Source organism: Chelonia mydas, chromosome 9 (assembly GCF_015237465.2).
Source record: "Chelonia mydas isolate rCheMyd1 chromosome 9, rCheMyd1.pri.v2, whole genome shotgun sequence".
In the NCBI taxonomy this organism is placed as follows: Eukaryota; Metazoa; Chordata; order Testudines; family Cheloniidae; genus Chelonia; species Chelonia mydas.
In genome coordinates, this window is record NC_057855.1 from 77,563,330 (window position 1) to 77,588,724 (window position 25,395).

The 25,395-nt window shown below is 47.3% G+C and overlaps 1 protein-coding gene across 11 annotated transcripts in view; it reads right to left on the reverse strand.

The window, feature by feature from the left end:
- Positions 1-25,395, reverse strand: part of STARD8 (StAR related lipid transfer domain containing 8) — a 145,666-nt gene that overhangs the window by 22,991 nt on the left and 97,280 nt on the right. For 7 of the 11 annotated variants that reach the window (XM_043521749.1, XM_037908775.2, XM_043521750.1 and 4 more), the window contains 2 exons: positions 8,201-8,272; positions 3,440-3,521 (listed from right to left, as the gene is read on the reverse strand). In XM_043521749.1, the coding sequence (XP_043377684.1) occupies positions 3,440-3,521; positions 8,201-8,272 (154 nt within the window). Of the gene's footprint in view, positions 1-3,439; positions 3,522-8,200; positions 8,273-11,108; positions 11,706-18,754; positions 18,779-25,395 lie in introns of those variants that run through there. The other 4 variants (XM_037908781.2, XM_037908782.2, XM_037908783.2 and 1 more) reach the window with 3 other exon arrangements.

Genomic DNA, 25,395 nt, shown 5'->3' on the forward strand with positions numbered 1-25,395 from the left:
ACATCTGACACGGAAAGAAACGCAGGCTATTCAGCGAAGAAACATGAAGTGACTCTGCCAAATTCACAGAGGGAATCAGAGCTGGGATTAGAACTCAGGAGTCCCTGGCTCCCACTGCTGAGCTGAGACCACTGGACAGTGCACCTCCAGGGGTGTGTGGACTAGAGTTTGTGGTCCTGCTTTAACTTGACTTAATAGATTGCCAGTTAACACAAGTTAATTAGCACCTTTGTCAACGTTAATATACACACTACACAAAGGTTCCAGGACACAAGGGCTATGTCTTCAGGGCCAAGAAAGGTATGTTTTAACAGCAAGGTGACTCACACACATGAGCTATTAGCGATCTCATTGTAAAATCCTGGTGGAAATAAGGCTCAGTTGTTTTTAACACCAGATGGCAAGGAGAGGTCAATCACGGGTGGGTGGTATAGCACTGATCTCTCCTAATCACAGTGAACAGTCATTAGTTATCCTGCTGTAAAAAAACCCACCATTTCTGCAGGGAAGATAAAGCCAGTCAAAAGTTTGTGGTTTCCCGTAGGGCTCAAACTAGTATTCAGCTGACAGTTCGAAGAGCTGGTTAAGACTGGAGTGAATATTCGCAGACGTTTTCATAAACTGGGCAGAAAATCTGAGATGCAGGCTGCAGAGGGACTGAGACAGAGCCTGTGTTCATAAGAACATAATGATTCCAGGGGTGAGGAGGAAGATTTTCTAGAACTGCCTCCTTCCGGGGCAGGGGCAAAGGGATCAAGTGGGCACTTGGAAGCACAAGAAGTGGTTTGATCCAATACAGGCAGCTGCAATGCCAGACGCACGCCTGGCCTGCCACCCATCTGGAAATAAGTCAAACAGCCTTTCACTTTGTCTGTTGCTGGCTGGAGAAGAAAGTTCAAAAGCAAAGGGATTAAATTCATGAACTTTTGGCAGAAGGAAGATGAAAGAGAGGGAGAGCAGGAGGGGTGAACACGTGTGTATGGGATTTCATTTTCTTGGAAGAGCCATTTAATTTCCTTTTCTGACCTGCTAATCAGCTAAATGCTGCATGTGGCCACCTTGCATGCCCCAGAGATTACTGGATGGCTTTGGAAAGCTGGCTTCAGGCATGCCTGTCCAAAAGCCACGGGTCTACCCATGCCACCCACCGTGTGCTCTCTTCCCAAAGGGGTTGGCAAGGATGCAGGCTCCACTATGTAAAGTGATCACCTGAGCAGGCAGAAATGACCTGTTCCAGGTTACCGGAGCGAAACAACTCCAGAAACTCCTCGAGCCTCCTGAATGCTAAGCCACAAGTGGAAACAAAGAAACAGAAAAGCCTTGACAGGGATGGACTATCACCCAGGAACTTCAAAACCTTCATACAACCTCCACTGCACTGCCCCAGCAAGGAGAAGCAGCTCTGATCCACCCACAGGAATCACAACATTACAGCAGCCTCATTATGGTAAAAGCCTAGCAGAGATGTTTCCATTGCTCCTGTGAGCGAGAAGGGCACTGATCATAGTAAATATCCACCCGACCTCTCAGCTAGAGGGTCACTGCAGGGATGTAGCTATGGAGAGGAGTATGGGAACCCAAAACATGGGAGCTAAAAATCCTGGATCATTCACAGTCCTGGACTGGACTAGGTATTTATAGTCACAAACCACAGGGGATCTGACAGCCCCTCTCCATTAAGTATCCCCCCTTGGTCATGACAGTGGTATTAATAGTGTCCACCATAGGGACCAGGCCACCTCCTCTCCCCAAAAATATATGTACAGAATCTAGTGGTGCTATTTTCAACCCTGCTGATATAAAGAGAGAATGTGTTTTGGTGCAAGGACTCCATAGTTTCTCCTCCCACGCATTTGGGATGACTATGTTAATCATATGAACTGTACTGACACTTCCAGACAATCACTTCTTCAAAAGGAAATCCTTACTCAGAGCAACCAGACAACTGTTTATTCCGCGAAAGAAAATTAATCTACAAGTAAAGAACCCAAGAGAGATAAGGTGGATCCAATCTTTTATTGGATCAATTTCTGTTGGTGAGAGAGACAAGCTTCAAGCCACACAGAGCTCTCAGCCCACAGTAAAATGCAAGGTGGAACAGATTACAGGCTAAACAAAGAATCAGCTGAAGAGAATCCACTACCACAGAACAAACACACAACTACAGGATCCACTGCAGAGTCTCCACTTCCTCCCAAACCACTGTAAGGGATAGTTGACAGGGTCTAATATCCATGTAGCATCTTTTATTTTTCAAAAGCTCAGTAAATCACTCACGGAGAGTTTTCTTTTATTTACACATGACATACACAAGTCACCCAAGTGAAATTCTGCTCACAGATGGCGTTTCTGGCATAAGGAGCCCTGTTGTGAATCCAGTCTCAGCAGAACAACAAGAAACAAAACTCCCGCACTGAAGCCTGGAGAGAGGATTTTCAAATACTCTTCAATTGTTAGAGAAGTGATGAAGCACCATCACTATAACATAGATCGGAACAATGGGAAAGTGCTTCACTTCTTTCTGGATCCCATATGCACAGGGAGAACTATGTAGAAGCTAATGGTAAAAGAGTGGAGAACGGGCAGATGGTTCAGACACAGAACAAGTCCCTCCTTGAACCTTTGCCCATTTTCACATCCCAACCCAAGTGGAATCTTCTAGAAAAGTCTGAGATCTTTGGTTAACTTCTGTGCCCACTCTTATCTTTCACCTTAACTGACTTGGTGTAATTTCTGCTCCTCTCTGCACATCTGGGCAGAATGGGAAAGGGGGGGGGCTACAAGTCCTTACGAGTGAGGGCTCCTCGTACTCCCTGGCCAATTCTGAAGTCCCATAAAGTCCAGCAAAGACTGAGAGACATGGCCCAACTCGGAGATGCTCACCCCAACCACATCCTTTTGGGATGGATAATCGATGGCCAGACTTTCTGCACGTAGCACCTGTTTCACTTCCAAACACAGCCGCAAGAGACTGGGATTGCACAAGCAAAAAGTCAAAACACAGACAAACACACAAGGTAAATCTAGAAAGGGCATTTTTTGGAAGATGTGTCTACTGTTCAAGAGCTCGGTGTGTGTATAAATAATACAATACTTGGGTCTTGCACCTTCTATCCAAGGAGCTCAAAGCATGTTACACCTGAATGAGTAAAGCATCCCAACACCCTGTTGTACAAATGGAGAAAGTGAGGCTGTAGTCACTCAGTCTCTTTCAGCAAATCAGTGTCGGAGACAGGGTTAGAACCTACGTCCCCTGAGCCCCACTAGCCTGTGCTGTCTCCCATCCATGTTACCCCTTTCCTGGAGAGTCTCAGAAGGCTCTCTGAGGACTAGCCCTGGGCCTGGCACAACGCAGCACAAGGCAGCAGAGACAGAGACAGCCTAAGGCACGGTTCCTCCATTCTTTGCAGAGGTTAGTTTGGTTTGTGGGAAGCTTTACCTGCAAAGGGATTTGAGGGAATCCTGGTCCAGAAAGCTGTGGTCTTTCTTCACGGACGTGATGTCAATAGGGAACAGCGAGTCTGAGGGGGAGAAGAGGAAGAGGAGAATTACAGTCACAAGTTGAGTCAGCAGCTCTACCAGGAGACAAAGTGGGCACATGGGGGAGGGGAGGGAGAGGAGGTGTGACCTGGAGATGGGAAGAGCAGGGAGGAAAATGGGAGAGCCACAGAAGGGGGGAGGGTGGGAGGCTTCTGAACCCCAGCCATGAAGACTGTGAGCAACAGGTGAAAGATAAGATTAATGCTTGGGCAATGCATCTGCGTTCCACATGGAGCAGCTTCGCCATGGGACAACATCCGGACACTTCCTGGGATGGTAGAACGGGAGGGAGAAGCAACATTGTCCTTCCCAGAAGGTAGCGAGCATCATATCACCGCTCTCCAGACAGCCCCGAACTGCCAAGAGGAGCTCCCAAGGGGCAGGGCTCAAGGGTCACACTCCAACAGCGCAGGAAGGAGGCTGGCCAGACATTCCCCACTGAAGGGACAACTTGCGGCTTCATGTTTGGCAGCTTCTGTAGGGCAGCCGGAAAAGGAGAAGGGGGAGAGATCCGGAGGTGGAAGAGGGGAGACTCAGTGGTGCCTAGCTGTCATGGTGATGGGCACAGGAGAAATGCAGAGATGAAAAGGATGAGTTAGACTGTGGAGATGGGCGGAGGGGGAGAAACAAAGCCCGCAGAAAACGAGAGGGCAGCACCAGGGATATAAACCAAAGCACGATGTAAAAAGAGCACTAAGAAATGTAAACCCCGTTACTCAGCAGCTGCCTATCTCACCTGCTTATTCTCAGACACAGTTTCCTCCCTGCAGGGTAAATACTCCATGGTTAAATGACCCTGGCATGTGCTGCTTGGAGCCGAGCGCGCCTCCCGGGGAAACACTTTCCATTTTTTTAACCTATCCCATCCAACTGTATTGACAGATCAGCCAATTCACAAATAAACACCCATCTGCACTCAATGTCCCACACAGCCCTCACGCATCCACGCCCCGACAGGTAAGCACATCTCTCCCCCACCTTGCCACATCTGGAACGCAGGCTGCAGTCACACCCATGGGAGGGTAGAGTGCTGGCACTGCAGAGGGTAAACCTCTCCCTGCACAGGGTCTGACTTCCCCTTTGGCACTTGGCCAGCTTTCTGAAAGTACCTGAAGGATGAAAGCAGAGGGGAGAAGAGGTCACCAGGAAAAGGGGAGGGGAATAGGTTACTGTATTATTTCCCTCTTCAAACAGCCCCTTCGTGCTTAATTTGTTAAGCCACGTGTTCCTGAATACTTAGGGTTTCATTGGGAGCTTTAAATTAACAGGTACATGTATGTGTCAGAGCACAGGTAACTGACCCCATCCCCAGTGGCTACCCAAGAGAGGAGGCTGCAAGACAGCAAGTTATTCCACCTCAGGGCAGGAATCACTGATGCTCCTGAACTCGTTTCAGACAGTGATGATAACACTATGCGTTTCTCTCTCCTCTTCCACGCGAGGATCTCTCCCTGCTTGACTAGTGGGGGTATGATGATCCCTGCTAAGTGACTTGCCCAGGGTCCCACAGTATGTCTGTGGTGGAGCTGGGGACAGAAGTCCGAACACCTGACTCCCTCTAACTTGTTAGATCACACTCTCTCTCGAGTATGCAGAATAAGAATAATCTTACTAAAGGCACCTGCCTCTGGAGCACCACTGTCAGGAGTGGGGGAGACACATGGATCTGGACCCATGCCATTTTTTTGGAGTGTGGCAGCATCCCCAAAATCATCTGTTAAGCCTCTCAGCCCACTACCAAACAACCCACTTTTGGAGCCAAGCATGAGTGGCTCAGACGGCAGAGTTGCACTCTCTGAAAATGCACTGCTCACAGTGTTTCCAATGCTCCAAATCTAGACCCAACCCAAACAATAAGGCCCCTGTTTTCTGGAGAAAAGCCAGTTGTTCTACATCCAGTAGCCACAGCAGTGATGTGACGTATCGGGGCTTCCTACTCAGCCAGCGAGCATGGACGGGCCCCCAGCTGAGAGTGGCTGGTTTGAATATCTTTCATCGGCATTCAAAGCGCCCACAGCTTTGGCTCAAAGGAAAAATCCACATCTGCACCCACAGGAAGGAAAAGAGGAGAGCAGTGAGAAGGGTCAGGGTAGGGAGACTTCATTAGCTGTGCTGCAAACTCTCTCAGACAGACACTCTCCCTCTGCTAACCCACCAGGCCTGTGTCAAGCGAGTGGTATGGAATGTGCACAGCAGCATGGCTGCTCCGGGACCTCACTCAGCCTCTCCCAGACCTGACTCAAAAGTCATGAGTCAAGTTTCGGAGGACAGACACGTTGGCTGGCGTCCGGGCAGGGGCTGGGGGGAGGAGGGAAGCTAGCATATGTTTAGAAGAGTCATGTCTTTAAACACAGCTATCACTAGCAAACAGCTATCATAGGGTTTTCCATAATGCACATCATCACTGTAGTATCTACAAGCCTTCCAGGTAGATTAGATCTGCATAGCAAGGTCCTTAGAAAACCACATGGAACTTTCTGCTTCTTTCCCTCTTCTAGGAAGCTCTGCTGGGGACATACATATATACTTTTTATTCTATTCATGAGGGCAGAAGCCTGATTGTAACTGAAGCCATCCAGTGCAGGTTGCAACACAGGGATGAAGGGAATGCTGAGCCCACAGTGAACAGGAAGAAGTTGAGAGAGAAGCTGCAGAAGGATGTAGAAGGCTTTGTTAGACCAGCACTGAGTTTAGACTGTTTCTTGACAGACTCCAGTGTCTAGAACCCAATTCTTGTCTCGCTGACAGTGAGCTGTAACCAGCCCACAGGCAATCAGATCTGGGCCAAGATTCCAGAAATCTGGTCAGTCTTTACACTTGGATGCACGCAGAGGTCACCCCTAAAATAGAAACTAGAAACAAAGAGGCAGGCTGTAAAGCTATCAGCAAGGAGGGACTATCTTGCTTTGTGTGCTTATGTTGCTGGGAGGGGGCAAGTGGAAGTGTCCCAGCTGAACAATAGCTGGCTTTGCACATTGCCTGGAGGCCAGGCTTCCAGCTATTGTTCTAGCCTCCTCCTTCCTCAGGCTAAGCTGAGCCAAAGCTGTGATTTTTCAACCTCCATGGGGACCACTGGCCTTCACCATGTGTTAGTAAACAAAGTTGGGTCCAGAAACACACTCTGCAAGGGTTCGTTTGCAGACGGGGTTTGTGAACCCTGGTCTACACTACAAACTTATGTCAGTATAGCTACATCGCTCAGGGATGTGGAAAACCCGGTGTAGACAGTGCTATGTCGACAGGAGAGCTTCTCCCATCTACGTAGCTACTGCCTCTCAGGGAGGTGGATTAACTACGCTGACAGGAGCAGCTCTCCTTTTGGCATAGGTAGCGTCTTCACTAAGCGCTACAGTGGCACAGCTGCACCAGGGCAGCTGCATCAGAGCCACACTGTACATGTAGACAAGCCCTGAGAAACACACAATGCATGAGCAAGTCAGCTGGATTCATCCAGCCGCCTCTCCTAAAATATCCTTCCTTTTGGGACCTCCCAATAGAGAAATGCAGCTCCCAGCACGGAGGTGCTATACGCGGGGAGCGCACAAACCTGGCTCCTGCATACTGAGTTGGGGAATGGCATTTGCCAACAAAGACAGTTAAGCAGAGTGAGAAAGAAATCTTCATTCCCACTCCTGTGCCATGGCCAGTTCAGCTGCACATGCATCACCAACTCCAGCAAGAGCTTATTAAAATACCTGCCAACACTGTCATCTATGCAAATCTGTCTTCCCCCTGGCCTGGTCAGGCATCCTGGGAACTTTCTAGTGGTGCTGCCTGAAGGGCAGAGGTTTAGGAATGCAGAAAGGCCGATAATAAGACTCGTTCTCCAGGCCTCTATCAAGTCGGAAGGCTTCAAGTTGTAACATATAATCATACAATTAGCAAACTGCCCCCTCCATCTCTTCCTCTTCCCCAGTATTTCAGTCTGGCTCCAGTGATCTGAGAACTTCCCCTGCCATCTGCATCTAGTTAAGACACACACACACGTCAGGTATTTCTGGGTCATCAAAACTGGAAAGAATAGGGAAGGCCTGGAATGAATAGCCCCATGGTCTGAGCATACCATACCATCAGGTCTACTCCCCAACCCAGGCTCCAGCTAGCCAAGACCCTAAGCACAGCTGCCAGGGACAATGTTGTCATGGATCAGAGCACAAAATCAGACAGACAGTCACTACCACAGTGACAACAAAAGTATAGCTGCCACTCTCGGGTAGCAGCCATCCCTGATCACATAGGGAGAAGGCTGCTGTTCAGACACATCTCCAGACTTGAGCAACCAGCTACACCCAGTCTCACTCTGCAGAACCCATCCTGATGAGGAACAGGATGATCCTCTGGATTTGTTCTCATTTTCCCATCCATCCAAGGCTGACGATACCTGGAGCTGATCAACACTGCATCGAGCACTGGCCCAAGAGCGCTGGGCGTCATCTCTCCTCTTGGGAGTTAAGTGCTGTCTCACGGGTTCTCTCAGCTCTTCCTGGCTAAGGGAGCACGTGTAACAGCTCAGGACTAGAACCCCAGTCTGGTGGGACTGGCATCCCTTCTACACATGGTGCAGTACTGTTTTCAAAGGCATGCTCTTGGAGAAATGAGAGTTCTACCTCTCCCCCCAGCGCTCCCCCAATCCAGAGAATGCAGGAGAGGTGACACTTACCTTCATAAAGTTGTGCATACTGAGGAAATCCTGCTGCACGCAGCCAGTCACAAGCTTTCTTGGCCTCGACTTCTGAAACAAAGCAAACGAACTACTTTGAGAATCTCAACTTCATTATCTCCGAAGTATGGCAACATGCACTAGGGTCTGGGCCAGTCCAAACACTCCCGAGCTTCTGAACTACATCTGGATCCAACCTTCGTGGCCTGAACCCATTTTTAAATGCACTCCAGCCAAAGTAAATATATTTACATGAAATGGGATGTGTAAAACCCACAAATCCCCCGTTGGCAGCATTCATTCAACAAGCCTGGGCTAGCACCTATGCATGGGAGGGGAGTGGTTAGAAGGAAACGACATCAGGACCCCTGAGAGCACAACCCAAATGGAGCATTTATGGATTCTATTCTAGGATCTATTCTCCTTTAGCATTACAATAATGCACCTTATGAGAGGGGCATTGGACCCTCACCCTTTGTTCCCATTTCTGTGCTGCAGAAATGTAGTCTCCTTCTCCCATCCTCTAACAGGACTTAGTCTCCCTTAGCATCAGCACAGAGAGGGTACGGAACGGACTATGGAGTTGCAACATAGGGATCTGACCACAAGAAATGCTTTTAATCTCCTGCTGAAATATTTGGTTTCTAAACTCCCTGAACTGAGTGACATTTTGCCAGGAGAGAGGAAGAATCTTTAAAAAATAAGTTAGGGCTCATAAAAGTTTGGGAGCTGATCACTTGACAGGCCCCCTGCAGGCTTCCACCACAAAAGAAGTCTAGGACCAGAGACTGTTAGCAACCCCACTGGAATCAATGGGACTAGTCATGGAATTAGGTGCCTCTTAATATGAGCAAGGGGGCTATAATCAGGCTTCCTCATTTATGACATATGAGGGATATGAACTCTGACCTCCGGATCCCTGCTCTAGGCTATTGCCCTGTGGTCTGATTTTCACAGCCCCCATTGACTTTAATGGGAATTCAGAGCACTCAGCAAACATGAAAATGAGGCCACAGGGCAATACCTCAGACTACTGCCAGCAACCAGCCAGAGAGTGTTTGTGAAACAGAAATCAGGACAGCGACCAGGTTCTTACAAAACTTAGTAAGGGGCCCAGCTCTGAATTACTGACAGTGCTATGGGTATTTGCTTATACGTGGCTTGAAAATCCCCTGGGAGAGCCAATAGAACAGCTGACACTTTGTTTTCTAGGAAATTTCTAGAACTTTCAGAACCCGAGGTTGTCAGCCACAATCCCATGCAGCTGAGGGAAGCTGTTGTCTGATGTCAGCAGTCATCAGACTGCTGGGCAAGATTAAAGTTTATGATCAGGACCAACGTATTTTACAAGAGAGAAAATCCTACTGTAAATTCACATAGATTCTTCCTTGCCCACTTTCCCCTTAACAGCAGCTCTGCTGTCCTATAGATGGACAAATGGCTGGTTCAGGCAAGAGCATCTTGGAAGGAAGCACCCCCAATGACATCAACAACCCCTGTCAGGAGCACTCAATATATTTATTATAGAGCAATGGAAAAAAAGCACAAAATAAACATTTCACTTAGAGATAGGACTGAGCTAAAATCTTGGGTTCAAATGCCTCTGGGCTTTGGAATATCATTCTAGATCAGGATCCAGATTTTTCAGCTGCCCTTAACTCTGTATTGGGCCAAACCAAAACCCTGGATCTGGATGATCCACCTGAATTCTGAGAGTCAAAATCCAAAAATGTAAATCCGGATCCAAATTTTGGCACTCCAGTCCAGCTGTCATTTGAATTAAGGTTAAGTTACTTTGGAAAGTAGTTGTCATTTTAATTCAGGGAAAGTTACTTTGGAAAATGTGCTCATAAGCGTGTGTTTGTCTCCTCCAACCCATATCACGCAGTTGTAAACTGTATAACACAGGAGACTTGGAACAGCAGCACAGAGCAAAGTGCACCATATGCAAAATATAAAGAGCTCAGAGAAGCCTGATAGAAGGGATCACTTTTTTCTGATAGGGTGACCAGATGTCCCGATTTTATAGGGACAGTCCCAATTTTGGGGGCTTTTTCTTATATAGGCAACTATTACCCCCACACTCCCTGTCCCGATTTTTTACACTCGCTATCTGGTCACCCTATTTTCTGATCACTCGTAAGGACCATGCGGTGTGACTTCTGCTCCCCCTTCTTGCACTGGAGGTATTTCCAGATCTTAGGGAGGAGAGTAAATCCATATTTTATGTCCTATTTTAAAAGGAGAAAACATTTACTGGCAACCTAAGGGCACCGTGCTTAGCTGAGCACAAGCATTGGGAGGAAAGCCATCAGGTCATTCCCAGTTAAACACAGATCACGCTGCAAAGACCGTGCGAACACGAACCCTTGCCTGCCCGACTGCACATCCCATCCAGAATCGCAGAATAAAAGACGTTTCACCTCCTTCCATTGCAGGGGGAATGCTTTTTAAAAATGTGAATGTTGTAACTCAGCTGCAGGAAAATACCCATGCTCCATTATCTTCTGTCAAATCAAAGTCGCCAGGTTGACAGCCCGGGAGAATGAATCTCTCTTCTATTCGCAGAACAGCTGCGGCCCACACACCTCCTCACCCAACATGCCTTACTCTGACCTGGAAGGGACCCCTACTAGAAATGAAAGGGGAGATCAGTTTCTGCAGTCCATTAAGGAGGCCAATAAAAGTGGCAGTTTTTGTGATGGCGATACCTATTTATCAAAAACTAGACGGAGACCCTCCAAACTCCACTCTGGTCACCAAACAAGACCCTGGATCTTTTTCTTTTTTAAAAACAGAACTGACCGGGGTGAGAATACTTCCAAAGAGAAAAGCCAAGAAACAAACAGGAGCCACAAAGGGAGTTTTGTGATCCCTTTTTTAGCACACACTGCTGTGCTGAGCTTACCTCTTACAGTAGGCAGATTGAACTGATAAAACAGCATTGCAGAACTGACGCCGAGCAGGCTGATCAACCATCCATGCAACCTCTGGGACTCACAGGAGCAAAAACAGCCACACTATGGTGTTTCCTTCAAAGACTATTCTAGCTGCAGACAGATAGATGGCGGGAGAGGGAAAGGACGTGGAATCAAAGGATTCTTGGCAGAGGCGGGCTCCCACCTACCCCTCCAGAAAGGCAGGGAATGGCATGCGCTCACTTGGCAGATCTGGGATCTAAATGAACTGTACTTCACATCACCAATGGAAACGTGAAGTCAGAGAGCGACATTTCCTTCCCTTGTACTGGAGTCAGTCCAAAATGCACTGGATGGAGGAGGGGGAAATCTGCCTTTTCTCTAGCTTGTCGGAATGGAGCTCTCTGCCTTTTAAACGGTTCGGCCTTCAATGGTGATTCCTTTGTTTTCCCCCAAACAGTTCCTCTAAGAATGGGTTCCCAAGATCAGCTGCACTGGGAACATGGGGATCATAGCTCCAACAGCCTAACCACCCATGGTAAACTCACCGCCACCACCAGCCCCAGCACCGAAAAGGTTTCAAAGTGTTTCTGTTCAGGCCAAGAGACTGCGGTCAATTTCCTCTTCCCCTCCCACCCTTTCCATGAAAAGTACTTTCCCACGGAAATCCTGAAAAGGATCTTTCTGAGCCGCAAGAAGAATGGGTAGAACAATAGTTACGACAATAACTCAAATGGATTCCAAACTCCTGACCAAAGGAAAACAACATCACAGCAGCACCCAGAGAGATGTCCCGGGTGCGCATGCTGCAGCATCAACAAAGATTGCAAGACAGCCTGCGAGATTTCCAGCCAGATTCCTCTTTCTCACCCACGCATTACAAGCTCCGCAAAGGCCTTGAAACCATGATCAGCTTAGCAGCTCACTGTCACCAGCGGAGGTCCAAAACGGGGCAAATTCTTCTCTATATTATACCAGCGTAAAACCAGAATAACCCCACTCGACTTCAAAAAAGCCACTGGGAGCCATTACTGCCTGAGTAAATACCCTTCCCAACCCAGCTCACCAGCCCAACACCCCCTCTTCCAGTCTCTCTAAAATATCCACTTCTTCCACAAGGCCCAGAAGAAATGAGGTTATGATTTAAAAGAGAAAAAGTCATGCAAAGTACCCCATTTCTATGATTCCCAATGTGTCCCACTTGCTATGAGTCCATATCCCAGACTTTGCGATGCAGGATCTCTCTTTATTTTGCATATGGTTCAGGCTGAACTGTGGCACAGTGCCTTCTAGTGGTTCCCAACAGGAAGCAGGCTAGAGAGAGACATGGAGACCAGAGTTCTCTGAGTCAGACACTGGATACGGTTTCATTCATCATGTTGTTGATGGAATTGTCAAATAAAAGCATTGCCCCGAAACCTCCTGCTTTCCTGAGAATCCACCATGAACAATAAACCACAAATAACATGCTAAGCTGGTGTAAGAAGATGCCAGGATTTAGCCCCATTTGTGTTTTCTTGGTACCTTTTTCATTTCAATTAAAATAGAAGTTTTATTTTTAATTTTCTCCGCTGCCATGTTGGGAACCCAAACACAACAGCACCAAGCTACTGAATGAGAGTCATAAAGGGAAACTGACTAGAAACAACGTGAAATTTATTCTAGTTTCACTACTGAAAGTGCAGAAATTACTGCTGCTCAAATGCAACACAAATGACCTTAGAAACTCTATCATAATCTCTGTGGTTATCAGTAATGCAGATTGTTTTTTTGGTTTTTTTTTTTGTAAATAGGAATTTTATGTTGATGTAACCCACTGACGAATGTGTGAGATAGGTCTCTGAGCCTGATCCACAGAGGATATGAGTCTGTTGCATCCGCAGCCACAGAACTTAGGTATTTAGCTCGAGCTGTAGTAGCTCACCCATTTAGCTCTGGGGGTGCTCGGTTCAATCCTAGGCGGGTTGGCCATGACAGCAGATATCATCCTAACACATGCACTTGAATTGCAAAGAGAAAATACATTGAGTGTGCAGAGCAATCAGATCACCCCCGCCCTTCAGCCTTCTCCTGGAGAGGCAGTGTGAAATGTAAGGTCCAGTTCTCCGCCTTTTGGAGCTGCAGCACATAAGGTGCAAACCCAAGGGGAGAATGGGGCAAAAATGGCTTTAAATCACCTTTGCACCCTCTGGATTCTGGGCAGCTGTAGGCCGACATGTCCCACACAGAAATTAGAACAGCCACAGAGGTTGCTCAAAATTATAGCAGCCTACCAGAGCTGTCTCTCGGCTGTAACACTCTGTAGTGCCAGGGGTGATAGAGACACCCCCACCCCACTCCCAGCATGCACTTACAGTTGGCGTTTGCATTGGCGCTTACAGGAAGAGAAGTGCAGGATAATTATGCAGGCCTGGCCTAAGCTGTGCTTGTGCTGAGGCAATTCTTCTCTAGTCACTTTGGGCACCTTTAGGGCCCCTAAACACCAGCTAAAGTGGCAAATAGGGGCCAGAGCAGGGGACAGAATCTCTCCCTCGGTGTTTTAAGGGACTGTGGAAAACCCCAAGCCACTAATGACTGCTCAGTTAAGCCTTGTGACAGAAAGAGAGAGAGAGCTAGAAAAACCAGTGGGGTACAATAAAACGTGGATCGGTCTAAAACCAGCAAGGCACAAACAGTGGAGGCAGATTTAATTGCAGCTAGAAAACTATTTCCCAGAGCTCCAGCTCCGCACCTCCCCTTACAAACAAAACAAAACAACACAACACAACCAGGGTTCCAGAATTTCAGAGCAAGTTTCCAAATTCCTCATAAAAAAAAAGTCTCACACAGGCAATTAGTGTGTGAAAAGCAAACCACATCACAAAGATGCCCATCATGGAAAGCTATGAAACAAGATGCTGAGCAGATGTGAGGGGGAATGCAGGCTCTTTCTATTAGACTCCATCTCAGCTCTGGCGTTAGTGTGTGCAGCACTTTGGTGTGGGTTTTGTTTCCATCCTGGTTTAAAATAAACGATTGCATAATAAGTTAAATATGCAGAAGTGGAACTTAATTTCTCTCCCTAGTCTGTAAACGTAAACGCCTTCCTATTTATTATGGAACCTACAGAAAAGTCTGGTATGTCCGCTGGGCCGTGGAGAACACATCTGTTTCTTAAGAGGACTGGGCTCTGAAATAGCAAATTTACATGTAGGACTCAGATCCCTACTTATGCTAAACATATTGGGCCAGATTCATCCCTGTTTTAACTATACTGGAGTTATAGCAGGAATGAATTTTGCCTGTGGTGCCTAGCTCTGCTCTCACTGATGCTGCTGCAACCTCATTGAATTTGACGCTGGAATCAGATTGCACAACTGTAAGGGAGAGCAGAATTTGACCTATTAAGTGCAGAATGCACTCATCTCTCTGCTTGATATCGATGATAAATATATATCTATAAAACTAAGCTGGAGAAAAGCGGTGCAGAACATACCATTAGGAACTATCCCATGCTAGCAGTTGGGTATTGAGCATATACTGTTTAAATAGGTCTTTTTCAGCAGTAGTGCCATCAGGGGTAAAACTCAGGTCACCTGAGTTCACCTGCTTCTCATCGGGGGAACGTGGAGCTTAGCTTAGGTTAGTTAACTCAGCTCACTTCTTTTTTTAACCACATCCCCGTGTTTTCCAGTTTCATTTTCTATAATTCGGTGATATTCTGCAGGCCTGATTCTCCTCTCTCTTACACCAGTGTTACTCTACTGAGGTCTATGGAGTTACTCTTGATTTACACCAATGTAAGGGAGAGGGGAATCAGCTCCTATGACTCCTGCTCACACCAAGACGTGCAGAGGAAGCAATGCAAATGGAATTATTCCATCCCTGACCCTCAGAGACATGTAACATTAAGCAAGTGAATAGTGATATCCCAACACTAGAGGCTTCCAGCCATGCACTAAACAGCTCCCTTCCTATGCTCTCACCCCTAGCCACCCAAGGGTTGGGAAACCCAGCTCTGAATTGTGCTCTGGACCCATCTCACATATAAACCTGCGGTGTGAGGAGCAGTTTTTTAGAATGGGAGAAGTGTGCCAAGTTTTTACATCCTGTATCCCAGTAGCATTCATCAGCCACACCTGAATCAGAGCCTCCACAGTTTGGCACACCTCACTGATAAATAGTAATTGATTTTGTCTATTCATGTAACTCCCAATACAATCAGCCAATCTCATACACTTTAACAGCCACAAGCACAGATAGAGTATGGAGACAAGAGTAAGAAACTCCACTGGACACTGTCCCAGATGCAGTGGGTTTCCATAATTAACCTTCACACAGTTACAAGGGCTTGCAAGCTTTGGAAACTGCGCCCTGCTGCACTGCCAACAAGGGATTGTTCAAATGCCTCCATCACATTCAAATCCTGAAATAGTCTGTCTGCTTTTAACAGCACTGATTCTGTCACAATTGAGGAACCCTTGGGAATCTAAAACACTGGCAGGCAGAAAGCCAACAGAGAGCAGCCACGGTTTGGGGCCTGGCTGGGAACTGGAGCTGCAGCGGAGGAGGAGAATTCACGAGTCAATGACAGAACCAATGTAGACAATTGCACAGCTTAAGAAATGGATCACTTTCCCGTTTACAACCCAGACATTTACTGTACTGTGCAGGATAAACAAGAAGAGTGATCTGGAGGAAGGAATGCTCTGAGTCAGCTGAGGACAAGAGCTACTTAACAAATACAGGCAAGTGTGTTGTGTGTACATGTGCCTGTTTGTGCACGTGTGTGTACATGGGATAGGCACAGTCATCTTTTGGGGAGGTGAGGGAGGTCCCTCCCTCTAGGAGACCCTTATTTCTTCCCAAACATCCTTCAATAAGGTCCCAGATCACATCTACATTTGTTCCAGCTGCAGAGGGATGGATACTGCTCTCTCTGAAGTGCAGTCTCACTGGTCTGCAGTCAGACCAGACTAATGGTCCAGTCCAGTCCACTCCCTCTGATCCTGCAAATCCAGTCAAGGCACTAGTCTCTTTCTCCTCTGCAAATCCACTGGGGGAAGAAGGAGGGGTTGCTTAATCACCAGCTCTTTGTTTTTCAGTAAGCCAAAGACTCACCAATTACAGAATACAAGCACCAAATGAATGTGTAGGGACAAGAAGAGCAGAGGTCTAAGATACCCTACCCCCAACTCAAATTGTGCCCTGAGCCTGGGCTCTGGCAGGTATAGGCTCAGAGAGGTTGCAGGACTCTCCATATAGTTAGCAAGCTCTCCTCAGTACAGAGAGAGTTGTGGAATGAAGGGCCCTGACAAGCTAACAAGCTGCTGTTCTATTATCAAAACAAAGTTTTCAGACAGGACAAGATGCTTGCTTACTCCCAGCCACCTGCAGTCGACAAGTGCCCCCTAGACTTTGCAGGCGCTCAGTTCTTTTCTTGAAGTGTCTGTTGAACAGCTATGTGTAAGGCTCCTGACATTTTCTTCCTTTGTCCCCCTGATGTCTCCTCTCAGTTCCAAGGGCATCTCCCCTCTGTCCCACACAAGCCTTTGTAGGTTCCTTGCCCTGTTCATTCCCATAAGCACTGACATTAGAAGTAAAAAAATCTCACTGCACCCTCTCTGCGTTAATCCCCCTACCTCCCAGCAGGGTTGTGAAGATTCAGTAATGTACCTAACAGGCTCTGAGGCTGGAGAGTGCTCAGTGCTACAGTCTGAAGAAATCTGGTTTGGAAATTCTGCCTATGCACAGGGTACTATTTCCCCCACATGCCCAGGCACGCATCTGCAGCTCCATTCACTGAAGCTTTTATTTCAACGCTGGGCTATTCAGTGAGCTGCTGTCAGTCACTGTTCTCTTTCTTCCTCTTTTAAAAGCAAAGGAAATTCAATACTAAAAGCAGAACTTACTATGAAGTTACACCTTGTATTTTACAAGCACTGACGTCACAGTGAGGTACAGAGCGGTATACGAGTGAGCACTATGCAATATGTAGAAATATATAACTATGGGCCGAAAGACCAAATTCTGCCCTGTTGTGCAGCCCCACTGCCATAACTTAAGACTTCCCACCTTGTGTATTTAAAATCTCAACCCTAATGATGCCTTAGACTTTAAATATAGTCCTTTGAACATCTGGAATGCCTTACACTGATGGCTCTCAGCAGCCTTTTAAAACGTAAGGGCCCGATTTACATTCATGTGTGCAGCTCCCAGCGACTTCAATGGGAATTGCAAGTATCTTTTTCCAAGGGCAGAACTGGCCCCCAAATAAATTAGGTCACACTCTAGACCTTTGAGAGGTGGACACATGCTATTCTTCCCATTTTATAGTGTGGGAAACTGATGTCCAGCTCCTCCTCATTCAATTTTTTGCCTCACTGGGCCAACATATCTTGATATTCACCTTGAGAGAAGCCACTGCTCACTTTATGCTGCACTGAAGATCATAGGATTACTTCAATCAACCAAACTGTTGCAGCTTTGAGTACAGGGCAGCACCGCAGGCTCAGATTAGAGGGGCTGCAGAAGGCCTGCTTTGAGGGAAAAGACAGAGACCGACAGCTGTGGGCTGCCTTCCACTAGGCTTTTGTTGAGCTCTTATCTTCAGCCTTCTTGTTTACTAGCTAAATGAAGCAGGAAGTGGCCAGTAAGGCAGATGGAGTTTACAGCAGAAGGGGGGTTGTGTCTGCTTCTCTCTGTGCTTTGGCTTTACAATCGGGAACATACAGTGGACAAGGATAGACCTAGCCAGATATGCATTTAGCAGGAGTAGGTCACATGTGTTTGTGTGTAGGATGAAATTCTATGCGGTCCCTCCATCACAGGTAATTATATACACATGTCCCCACACACATTTCCACCCTTCTCTGCATTTTAACTCTTTTACTCCTCCTTGGCCACAGCAGGATGCTTCTTCTCATGACCCTCAGCTAGTACCTGAGAGCAAGAGCGTGGTGGTCGCTCAGGGGTTAAATGTGACGTATTTAAACTTTGCAGGGGCATAACACATGTCTGGCGGAAACAAAGGAGAGTGAAGGGTGCTAATGGGAAAAAGAAAGACGGGGCATACAGCAGGCAAGACCCCAATCAACCCTTCTTTCCTCCTCCCCCACCTGCATTTGACCAGCTTTTCTGGTCAAGATATATGAAGAGCTGTGCCAGGGAGACAACACAGACACCTCTCCCGTTGACCCAAGGATGACACAGTCAACTCAAACCTCAGTTCTTTTTTGAGGATGGGAGGCCCAAAAGACCAGGGCAACTTAACCACTGTGGTGCTTGGGAGTTGGGACAAGGAGATAGCAAGGCAAACTAACAGTATCGGAGGCCCTCTGAGCTTTGGTTTGGCAGGATCATCCACCTCCTGCATCATAGGATGGTTACATTTGCCTGGATCTAGATCTTGGGCTGAAAAGTTACCGTTTTTCTTCTGCACACTTTAAGCTATTCTCTTCCTGACTCTTATACTAATGCTATATTTGCTCCATGTAGTCAGTTAGGATCTTTTTAAAGAAGTTATATTGAATCTTTCAATAAAAATAAAATGAGTTTCAAAATGTGTTTGGCCAGACCAAACATCCAGCTGGGACTAATCTAGAACTCACACAACTTGCTGCATTTGTGTCTCGGAAGAGAAGAGTAGCCCACCTACCTTGACCCCCTCCAGCCCACAGGCTCTCGAAAGTGAAAGTGGAGTGAAGCACAGACACACAAACCAACCAGAGGGAAACGCACACAGATGTGCACAAACAGTTCAAGTTCTGCTCTGAGTGGTAACCACACAGATTCCAAGAATCCCCAGAAACGTTACCCTCACTCCGCTGCACACTGAAACAGGTTTTGGTAGAAATGCTGGAAGCTAATTTGTGAGGGGGCAAGGGGGTAAGTGTTGGGAAAATAAGGATAACAAACAACCTTCAAATGTGAAGGGAAGTTACTATTTCCAGTTCACAAACCCGTAACAAGCTAAAACACCAAGACACTCCAGTGCAATCTACAGAAACAAGAACTTTAACAAAACTTCTGCCACACAGTTGGCTAGACAAAAAGAACAACTGCTTTTCAAAATGCCCTCTAATTTCTATCCTTCCCCACCCCTACCCCCACATAATGTTGCACCCATAATCAGTGTCAGCATGGTCAACCACAGGCACAAATGGCAGCATTTCGACTTCTTAGCACCCAATCTGGAGCCACTGTTAGGTAATTAGACATCTATGTTCTGTCATTTGAACCTACAACCCAAAGGTGGGCACATTACTGCAGGTGCAAAATTATAGGCAATGTTTACAGAGCTGACCCAAAGAGCAGATTCTTTCAAAGTGGAAGTGATGTTGGGTAACTAAGGGTACCTTCTTCTCAATGGTTAAGGAACAGAAGTACCTCTGTCAGCCTGCCTCCCTTAAAGATCACACACAAAGGAAGGCATCAACACACACCTTTGATTGCAGCAGCTCCTTTACTACACAAGGAGTGAGCAGATATGTATCTCTCCCTACTCAATGCTCCTACGTGACCACCCAGCCATTAATGTATTGATATATTTAACTAATTTCTATAGCTCTTAATACAGTGGAAGGTGGGTGCTTTAATTACAGAAGATTAAAGGCACAAAAGAACAAAACAAAATCAGCTACTCCGATGCTACACAAAACAAATGTACATACCCCACCCTCTCTGGAATTGCGCCATCACTTTCCTGTTAATCGTCCTACTGATGTCAAAAACACTTTGTCTGGACTAAGGGACGCCACCTTAATCTGAACTCAGTCAGCCATGGGCCAGTCTGCTCATCTCAATGCTGAGATGCTTGCACTGTAGACACTTTGATGGTGAGAGGATGCAGCATTGCATCATGGCCACTGTAGTTCAACACAGCATCACCACACTATTGCCTTCTCTATGTTGGCCAAAAAATGGGACCCATAACTCACCACTACTTCTAGCAACAGTGGAAGCCATAGTGTAAACAAGGGACAGGAAATTTTAATGCTCAGAGAACTAATGTACCACGCAGTGGAAATAACACCTGATCCCACCTGAGTCTTGTTCACACTAATACTCCCAACATGGCTACAACCAGTGGGGCTGCACCAGTGGTGAAGTATGGGTGCCATTTTTGCCAGAGAGCATTATTGTACCCTATGTGAAGTCAGGACAGTGAACAAAGCCAGCCAGATCCAGGACAATTATTTTGCTAAAAAGTTTGAATGGGTGGCAGCTCTAATTTTTGCCAGTCGTCACTGCACAGAACTGCTTTCCCTCGCCGGAACGTGGTATTTTCGGCTGCTCTGGGATCAGCAGAGCCAGACTTCTTACCAACCCTACATACTGTTTGAAGTTTCCTTGCTGCACTAAAAACCTACTGGCTTTTCTCAAGGCCACTGACAAGCAGGCACACTCTCAAAATGCTTAAATCCAGGCATTAAAAAATAATAACTTGCTATTTCCCTCAATTTTTAAGTATCCGTTAATTATTTAGAAAGGTCAGTTTTTGTTGCTAGGAGAGAATTAATGTACTGCAGCCTTTTTGCAGAACTATGAAACACTCCATTTTCTAGGCCAGCAATGTAAAGACGCCAACTAACTTCAATGGGAGTTGGACCTTGGTTCGGAAGAGCTGAAAACCCAGATCATTATTTGCCATAACCAGCCGCTAACTTAAATGCCGGCATGGTTAACCGGATTCCATCTAGTCAATATGCTTTCTACAGTATTGCCAGCACAAGCTCATGTCCCCATATATGAAAACTGCTGCCCAGACACACTGTCCAGGAGCACTGAAAGCTGATTTCCCAGCAGAGGAACAAGGTGCTACTTTAGGCTTCAGGCCTGAAGAACAAATTTCCCCGCCTTTTATTTTTAAATGTGCTGCCACTAAAGAATGACAATTCCAAATAGTTCTCCAGCTCTCTGGAACAATCTGCCTCCTCTCCATCTCACCGATCCCTGCACTTCAGACACTGCAGGTTTGTCTCTATGAACATTTAGTTCACACAGGGTTGCCAGGGGTCCAGTTATTGACCGGAACACCTGGTCGAAAAGGGACCTTGGCAGCTCACCGCTGACCAGGCAGTTAAAAGTCCAGTCGGGGGTGCAACGGAGCTAAGGCAGGCTCCCTGGCTGCTGTTGCTCTGCGCGGCTCCCGGAAGCAGCAGCATGTCCTCTCTCCGGCTCCTACACGTAGGGGCAGCCGGGGGCTACACACGCTGCTCCACCCCAAGTGCCAGCTCTGCAGCTCCCGTTGGCTGGGAATTGCGACCAGTGGGAGCTGCAGGGGTGGCGCCTGCAGACAGGGCAGCGCACAGAGCCACCTGGCCATGCCTCTGCATAGGAGCCAGAGTGGGGACATGCCACTGCTTCCAGAAATGCTTGAGATAAGAGATGCCCCGAGCCTGCACCCCCGACAGCCTCCCACCCCCCAACCTCCTGCCCCAGCCCTGATGTCCCTCCCACCCTCCAAACCCCTCAATCCCAACCCAGAGCCCCTTCCTATACCCCAAACCCCTCATCTCCAGCCCCACCCCAGAACCCGCACCCCCAGCCAGAGCCCTCACACACACCCCTGCACCCCAACCCACTGCCCCAACTCTGATCCCCCTCCTGTCCTCTGAACCCCTCGGTCCCAGCCTGAAGCACCCTCCTACACCCCAGATCCCTCAGCCCCAGCCCAAAGTCTGCACCCCCAGCCAGAGCTCTCACACACCCAGCACCCCAACCTCCTGCCCCAGCCCAGAGCCCCCTCTCGCACTCCAACCCCCCCCAGCCTGGAGCACCCTCCTTCACCCCAAATCCCTCATCCCCAGCCCTACATCAGAGCCTGTACTCCCAGCCAGAGCCCTCACCCCCCCCCGCACCCCAACCCCCTGCCCAAGCCCAGAGCCCCCTCCTGCACTCCAGACCCCCCAGCCTGGAGCACCCTCCTGCACCCCAAACACCTCAGCCCCAGCCCCACCCCAGAGCCTGCACCCCCAGCCGGAGCCCTCATCCCCTCTCACATCCCAACCCACTGCCTCAGCCCAGAACCCCCTCCCACACCCTGAACTCCTCATTTCCGGCCTCACCCCAGAGCCTGCACCCCCAGCCGGAGCCCTCACCTCCTCCTGCACTCCAACCCCCTGAGCCAGCCTGGTGAAAATGAGCAAGTAAGTGAGAGAGAGTGGGGAGAACGAGCGACAGAGGGAGTGGGGAGTGAACAGGGTTGGGTCCTCAGAGGAGGGACTGGGCAAGGGTGTTCGGTTTTGTGCGGGTAGAAAATTGGCAATCCTAATTTCACAGCAAGTAGGAGTGGGAATCTACCTTGCACTAGCCTGCTGCAGACTAACTGTCTGTGTGGACCCTGATGACACAGTTAATGCACTTTGATCTACAGGAGAACCTCAGAGTTATGAACACCAGAGTTACAAACTGACTGGTCAAACATACACCTCATTTGGAACCGGAAATACACAATCAGGCAGCAGCAGAGACAAAACTAAAAAAAGCAAATACAGTACAGTACTTGTTAACCAAACTACTAAAAAAACAGTTTTTAAAAAAAGATTTGACAAGGAGCGGAAACTGTTTCTGTGCTTGTTTCACTGAAATTAAGATGGTTAAAAGCAGCATTTTTCTTCTGCACAGTAAAGTTTCAAAGCTGGATTAAGTCAATGTTCAGCTGTAAACTTTTGAAAGAAGAACCATAACGTTCAGAGTTGCGAACATTTCAGAGCTACAAACAGCCTCCATTCCCAAGGTGCTCATAACTGTGAGGTTTTAACGGAGTCCTGTTTCAAAGAGGACTAGAACATAGCACGTTACTGAACTGTTAATGAGCATCAGCAGGGTCCACATGGAGAGTTCGTTTGCTGCAAGCTAGCACGAGGTAGAAACACACCCGAGATTGCTGTGAGCTAATTATTCACACAGACAAGCCCTGAAATGTAATTCCAAATCCACCTCCACTACTTCCAGGGAGCTGTCAGCCAGTAGCCCAGACAGGCACTTACTTTGCCCAAACCTTGCCTCATCCATTAGTCCCATCTGTATCACACGTGGTACATTGGGAGCTAGGTATATGAACAAATTTAGGCTCCAATTCTGCAGAGATTTAGGCCAGGTCTACACTACAAACATACACTGGTTGACTATATCGCTCATGGGTGTGAAAAACCACCCCATGAGCAACTCTTGGTGTAGACAGCCTATGTCAATGGGAGAGCTTCTCCCGTCAACACAGCTACCGCTCCTCCTGGAGCTGGATTAACTACACCAACAGCAGAAGCTCTCCCATTGGCATAGTAGTGTCTTCACTAAAGCGCTACAGCAGCATAGCTGCATCGCTGTACATGTAGACAAGTTCTAGGACACGTGTTGAAGCTTTAAACATGTGAGTAATCCCATCAAGCTCAAGTGAACTCTTTGTGGTGTGTGTGTTACTGTGTGTTAGTCTGCCAGCTGCAAATTTTGAGAGTAGAAGTGATTTTATTCCCCAGAGGGGAGCAACACAGTAGACTGTGCCTTTCACTAGCAGTGATTCTTAATTTTGTATCCATTCTAATATAAAGAGCTCTAAGAGGCTTTGGCCTGATGGAAGGTTGTGTTGTATTGTCTGGGAAAGCTGCCAATTCCACTGCATTAGCGGTTGATATTTTAAAGTTGCTCCAGAACAGATCCTTAGCTGTAACGTTGCACATTACCGCCTTCGGCTACAGCAAACCAAGCATTACAGCAAACACTCTGTCACTCTAGCCGTTATTTCCGTTAGCATCCCATTGCTAGTCTCAGCTCGTGGGACCCCACTACCCTTCCACAGATGATTGGGAGAGGGCTAGAAAGCAATGCGTCAAAAATGAATAGAAACTAAATGAAGCAATGAGCAACAGAGGCCATGACTACACTATGGAGACTGTAGTAGCATAGCCGTCCTGTAGCTATGCCGGCACTAACCTGTAGTGAGGATGCAGATGACAGCTATGGTAGGGTTTTTGCTGTTGCTGTACATACTCCACCTCCCTGAGCAATGGCAGCTAGGATGACAGACGTATTCTTCTGTTGACCTAGCTATGTTTGCCCCAGAGGTTGGGTCAGTAAATACCCCTGAGCGCTGTAGCTATGGTGACCTAAATTTTAAGTGTAGACCAGGCCTAAGAAGTAAATGTAACAGGACAATTCAGATAATGGGACAATTGAGATGATTAAAACCCGAATATGTGGATGGAGGGAGACCCACAAAAGAGATTTCATCTCCCTTTTTATTTTGGCACCTCATTATGCTCTGCCCCTTTTGATGTGTGGTTTTCACTTGGTGAGTTTTGTGTATACATCAGGAAGCGATCCTGAAAACGCTTACACATGAAAGTAACTTTGCTCATATAAGTAGCCAAATATAGTCAATGGTACTACTCAAGTGAGTAAAGTTACTCATGTGTACAGTATAAGCGTTTGTAGGAGAAGCTCCCGTGAAAGGATTGTACAATCCCTGTGGCAGGGACCTTGGCTTCCTTCAATCTGAAAGGCCATTGTCTACCTGCAGCACTATGGAATTAATAAATAATCATCTGTCTTCTCTTGCAATCCTCTCAACGCACCCACTTCGTTTGAATACCATCAGCCTTATTACTGCATTTGTCATTAATACAACTGCATAATTCTCACTGGCACAGCAATTCTCATTTGCACTGAGTACAAATGAATCCTTTTCCCTCCTAGCAACCCGCCCCCATAACTCCATCTCTCGCTCTCTCTCCAAAAGAGAAGTTTTTAAAAAATAAATCTTCCCAGGCTACAGAATTCATCTATGGCATGGATGGCACGTCAGTTATTTCTAAGGCTTCCTGCCAACCCCAGCTCTTGTCCTTACCTGCTCTCTCTGCAGGAGGGAAGGTAGAGGGTCGGAAAGCACAGAAAGGCATATTGGCATGCGCACAGGAAGCAATAAAAGTTTAGTAGAGCTGGCATGCGAAGGAGTCAAGAGAACTTTTATCGGTTGGGTTGACTGTGCAAGAAATAAGCCCAAATATTAAAAGGGCTAGAGAGTCTTACTATGCCTGGAGTGCAGATGAAAACTACACACAATGTAACAGTCATTGGACTATGTTCCGTTGCTCCCACACCCTGAATTCTAGTGCCTCAGCTTATCAACGCTTTTCAGGACTCACATCTGGTACAGCGGCAAACGGACTGACTGCGGTCCCTCCCTCAAAAGAGAATATGAGGTGGAGGAAATCACCTTTCAAGGCGGCAGCTGCAAACTTGTTTCAAGAAAAGTAAAAACATTTTTTCTAAAGGAAAATCTCAACATAAAACAGAATT